The sequence below is a fragment of the Mesoplodon mirus genome (genome assembly GCF_964341445.2).
Source record: "Mesoplodon mirus genome assembly, chromosome: X".
Taxonomy (NCBI): Eukaryota; Metazoa; Chordata; class Mammalia; order Artiodactyla; family Ziphiidae; genus Mesoplodon; species Mesoplodon mirus.
The window spans coordinates 53,951,923-53,957,388 of NC_138981.1; the positions used below are offsets into that span (position 1 = coordinate 53,951,923).

Consider the following 5,466-nt stretch of genomic DNA (forward strand, 5'->3'; position numbering starts at 1 on the left):
ACAGTAGCCAAGACATGGAAGCAATGTAAATGTCCATCGACAGAGGAATGGATAAAGAAGATGTTGTGTGTGTGTGTATATATATAATGGAATACTACTCAGCCATTAAAAAGAATGAAATAATGCCATTTGCAGCACCATGGATGGACCTCGAGATTGTCATAATGAGTGAAGTAAGTCAAAGAGAAATATCGTATGATATCCCTTCTATGCAGAATCTAAAAAGAAATGATACAAATGAACTTATTTACAAAACAGAAACAGATTTACAGACTTAGAGAATGAACTTATGGTTACCAGGTGGGGAGGAAGGGGGAAAGGGGGAGTTTGGGATCGACATGTACACACTGCTATATTTAAAATAGATAACCAACAAGGACCTACTGTGTAACACGGGGAACACTGTTCAACATTATGTGGCAGTCTGGATGGGAGGGGAGTTTGGGAGAGAATGGATACATGTATATGTATGGCTGAGTCCCTTTACTGTGAACCTGAAACTATCACAGCATTGTTAATCAGCTCTACTCCAACATAAAAATTTAAAAAAAGAAAAGAAAAGAAAAAGAGACTAGCTGGTTTAGGACTTTTTTTTTTTTTTTTTTTTGGCCACACCGCATGGCATGTGGGATCTTACTTCCCTGAACAGGGACTGAACCCGTGCCCCCTACAGTGGAAGCATGAGTCTTAACCACTGGACCAGCAGGGAAGTCCCAAGACTGGCTGGTTTAGGGAATCAAAAAGCAAATGGGCTAGTGTGGATAAGGGGCAGGACATTTGAGGGGAAAGGGGCAGGGATAGATGGATTGAGAGAGGAAGCTGCTGCTGCTACACTTCCCACTTGTAAAGTGCTCAAGTTATTTTCTGCCCTCTTTGGCTGAGGTAAGAATTCGGCTTTGTAGAACTAAGGCCTGATACGGCTGTGTTTGTCACCACCACCTTTCCTCCCTCCATTCTCACCGTGAAATCCACTGTGGTGACCCTCCCTCACAGCATCCCCACAGTTAGGCAGTGACTGAGAGGGAGGAGGGGAGCCATGTCTTGAAACTCTCAATCCAACAAGGCCCTGGCTCTGAGGGATGGGCTGAAAAGCAAGAGTTGGGGAGGGTGTTGGATTGTGGTAAGAATCTTCATTCCTCCTGGGAATTTCTGTCTAGTGATGGGAAAGAGGCATGGAGGCTGGGCCAAAGGGTGGGAGTGAGGGCTATCTTGGAATTTAGGATCATCTGGGTGCTCCACTGGCAAACTCTCATCAGCAGCAAAAGAGGAGACTGGCCCAATTCCCAGGAAGGATTCCTGGAGGCAGAGGTTGTGGGAGAGGGGGGAGGAGATGTGGCTTGTCCCAGGGGGCTGGAGCCTCTGCCAATCCTGGCATAGGCCATAGACAAGCAAGCTTCTCTCTGAGGTGGCTTGCTCCCCTGCCCTTCCCCTTCACCCATTCCTACCCCAATCCTTGGCACCAGGGTGTCTGGAGAAAAGGGAAGAAAAATGAGTGGGCAGAAACAGCTGGATATAGCCAGGAACACATCTGGCCTCCCAGGCTGTCTTCTGGTTCTCACTTCTCCCTCCTCCCACACCCCTTTCTCCTTTGCAGACTTCTGATAGGATAACTGTTATGGAGATGGGGCAGGGGGAGGGGAAGAGAAAGTTTTCAAAATATTAAAGCGGGGCTGGGTTGGTTGGAATTGGGGGAGAGAGTTGTTGAAATATTAACTGGATTAACTGGTCTTGTGAGGTGGCCTCTTGCCTGGAGCCTGACCACCTAACTTCCTGTTTTCCCTCCAGCTGCCTCCTCCCCTCCCTCTGCTCTGGGCTGGAACTGTGCCCCGGGGGAGGAAGGAGGAGCAGCAAAGTTGGCCAGAGTCTCTTGTCTGATTCCCTGCAGGCTGGAGGCCAGGACAGCCTCCCTAAGCAAGCAGGCAGGAACACATACAGTCTTGAATCAGATCGTTTCCTCTCAGTACTTGCTCCTCTGGCCACAGCAGTAGCAAGAGGCTCCTGGAAAACCCCATCTCCTTGCCAGCTCTTCCATGAACACACCCTGGTCCTGGGGCCTCTCCATGCAGGAGCAGTCACAAACTCCAGAGGTGGCAGCAATGCTGGCTACACCACCCGTCCCAGTGTCACTGGCCCCAACGCCCAGCCAGCCGCCCGTCCCTTCACTGCCAGTATTCGTGGACCACGCAAGACAACCAAGTGAGTGAGCAAGTGCTGACCAAGGAGTGGGGGCAGTTCGGGGTAGGGGGTTTGAGGTTCCCAAACTGGAGGTGGCTGTCTGTGCCCTCTTCCTTTTTAGCCTTCAGGTACAAACACAGGAGGCCCCAGCAGGCTGCCTGTCAGTGGGTAGGGAACACTGAAATGTTGATCTGTGTAGGTGTTTTGACTCCTTTGGTTTGCTTTTCTGTGCTCCTCCCACCCTCTGTCTCTTTTCTCTCCCCACCCCCAACTCTGTTCTTACTCCTTTCTGTTCCCAGGCAAGGAACTCATTAAGCCCAAAGCAATTTTAGGGCGCCCAGTATAGAGTGCCCAGTAGAAAGATCCACACAGGCTGCTGCTTCTCCCGCCAGTGCTGGTGGTGCTGCCGAGGAGTGCCCAGGGCTGGGTGCCAGGGGAGTCGGAGTCAAAACAAATTCATTTTATATCTGGAAATCCAAGACGCAAACCCAGAGTTAAAATAAGAAGCCTAAGAACACTTCACAAAATATTTGTTCGACTTGTTTTAAATGTGAAAGAAAAATTAAACTGACACAATTAATTGTTCATTAAATAGTTGACTAATGTTTTTCAAATATACAAATTTCCAAATATGATTAGAACTCACATTTTACCCTTTCATCTTTACTGACAGCCTTTTAAATTAAAAAGATAATTTTAAAGCAAAAAAAAAAAAAAAAAACAAACAACATCGCTGTCAGGTCTGCCGACCCCCCAGCCAGTTTCTCAAGTCAGGCACTTCCTACTCCCTGTGGAGGCCTAGGGATCTCTAAGGCCCTCTGTCATCCCTATCTTCACTCCCCATTCCCTGCCCTTAGCCTCCCTCAGTACCCCTCTTTGTATTCCCTCCCTCACCCCACCCCATCACTGTCCCAAGTTTTAAAGTGAGGGACAGAGGATTGAGAGACATCCCTCTCCCCATCTTGGCCATTTAGTCTGTGTTTGCCTGTCTGTGACTTACCCTGCTGTATACCGTGGCACAGTTGTTCTCTCAGAGTCACCAGGCCAGGTGTCTCCCAAGAGCCTCTGAAAGACATCTGTTTCCATGCTAGGCTGGTTTTTCTCTTAGAATTGCTGGGCCCAGGAGAGATTCTGGTTAGCCACTGTGACCATACCTGAGAGCTGGCTCTCCTCCTGATTCCCGAAGACCCAGAAGGAAGAGACATCCCCAGCTCCATGCCTGGGGTAGCTTCTCTTGGGTGCCTGGGCTACCACATCACTTTTGTTGCCCTCAGCCCCTTCCCTGCTCTGGCCAAGCCTGGGATGGGAGAGGAAGGCAAGAGGACCCCGTCATAACCCCTGTCATCCCTCCTCTTGCTAGCAGATCCGAGCCAGCCGAGAAGCAGGCTCACGGTTGGTCATGGAGGGCTCGGACGATCAACTGATCCTGAACATGGCGGGCACGTGCCATGAGACCTACAACAGCACCTTGTGGGCCTTTCCAGGCACCTGCCTCTACAAGTTGACCGAGCCACCCCAACCTGGCACCCCAGCTGCTTAGGGTCCACCAATTCAAGAGTTTTTCTTTGACCAAAATCCTGAGCTCTTTGGCTATGTGCTGCCTATGGTACTCAGCAGCTGCACTTCCCTGCCAATGTTTGTCGGGATGTCCTAGAGGAGGGGCCTGGTGGAAGCACCGCTGGCACCTTGCTGCTGGCTTAAGCTGAGTGGCAAGGACACCCAAACCCAGGACTTCCTATCTTGGGAAGCCTGTGAGAATGCCCACATGGATGAGCGCCTTCAGTGGAACTCCACTGAAGACCAGAGACTGCAGAATACTTGGAAGCCATGGCTCTGGGTGCTTCTTGAACAACCCCAGTCTTCCCTAGGGGCCAAGGTAACTCACTAACATTGTGCGGTGCCATGCTAGACATTTGTACTCCCAAAGGACCCTGCCAAGTTTCCACAATAGCTACACACTTGGCATGGTGTTTGGGACCTGAATCTGAGCAGATGCCCAGGACAATTTGAGGGAATCTCCAAAAAGGGGGTAGGGAAGAGGGGTGGGAGTCTAGTTAGAGAGGTGGGATGGCTGGTAAATGGGGGTACTTCTGACATGCCTCTTTTTCCCCAGAGCTTTTCTATGATTTCCACACTCTTTGCCGTGTGTGCTCTGGTCATCTTCTTCCAGGAGACAGAGGTCCAGCTGGATTACCTCTCTGCCAACTTCACTCATATGGGACATAGGGTGAGGGCAGGGGAAAAAACAGCAGCAAGAGCAGCAGCAGCAGCAGAACAACGGTCTCGTTTACCACTGTGCCCCCGACCTGCTCTACGTGGAACTACTCTGTGCCCTTTGGTTTGGAGCTGAGCTCTTTGCCCGTGCCATTTCCTGCCCTGATAAGGTGCGCTTCCTGTGTAGCCCTCTCAGTCCAGCCTACATCTTCTGTCTGTTCCCTGTGCTGGTGGAACTGGTAGTGGGTGACAAGGCTGAATGGCAGCCCTGTCTCAGCCTAATGCTCAGGGCCATTCGTTCTCTCTATGTCCTCTGTGTGCCTTTCTCCTGATTTGGGTGGCTGAGATCTTATTCTTTGGCTTGCTCTTCCTCTATGGGGAGCTCTTGAGTATGTCCACCCGAGGTCAGGGTGAGCCTCACTTTGGAGACATTTCTACATGTCTCTGGTGGACTATCGTAACTCTCACCACTGTCGGCTATGGAGATGTCTACCCTCTCTCTGCTCTGCGCCAGCTCACTGCTGCGGTCACGGCCACTGTGGGCTTGTGCACCAGTGTCTTGCTGGTGCCTGTGCTTCTAGTCTGCTTCCGGTGCTATTATGCTGTAGCCCTGGCTCGCCAGAAACCAAGGCCCACTGGGATCCTGTGATGGGACCAGTGGCCTAGATGGGTGTATCCCACCTTCCCTTCCTTCCTCTTGTCAGTTTTTGGTTACAGATAAGGATTTCTGGCTTTGGATTTGGCAAAGAATCTTTCAAGGGTAGTCCCAGGTCATGGCAATCCCTGCTAGTCAGGATCACCTAACCATGGCCTGAAAGGTAGACTCCTTCCCATCATCAGGGAGGCACCCTGAAGGAGGCAGCTTAGGGACAAGGCCAGCTAGGCTTCAGCTTCCCCCTGCCCCACCTTAGACTTTTCTCTTAATCCTAGAGTGACCAGGAGGGATAGAGGATAGTTCTTCCTGGACTGGTGCTATATCCCCCTCTCAACAAGTTCTCCCTTCCCATTACCTAATCCCAGACCCCAACTAGACTGTAGTATATATGGGGGAATTTTGAGTGATGGTAGCAATAGAAT

At 50.7% G+C, this 5,466-nt stretch overlaps 1 protein-coding gene across 1 annotated transcript; it reads left to right on the forward strand.

The window, feature by feature from the left end:
- Positions 1-3,467: 3,467 nt before the first annotated feature.
- LOC309796178 (voltage-gated potassium channel KCNC1-like) lies at positions 3,468-5,038 on the forward strand (the record flags this gene model as incomplete). The annotated part of the gene is made up of 4 exons (XM_082609235.1): positions 3,468-3,698; positions 3,924-4,051; positions 4,413-4,628; positions 4,736-5,038. Exons 1-4 carry the CDS (start codon positions 3,575-3,577, stop codon positions 5,036-5,038), a joined length of 771 nt encoding a protein of 256 aa, XP_082465361.1. The 5' UTR covers positions 3,468-3,574.
- Positions 5,039-5,466: the final 428 nt, after the last annotated feature.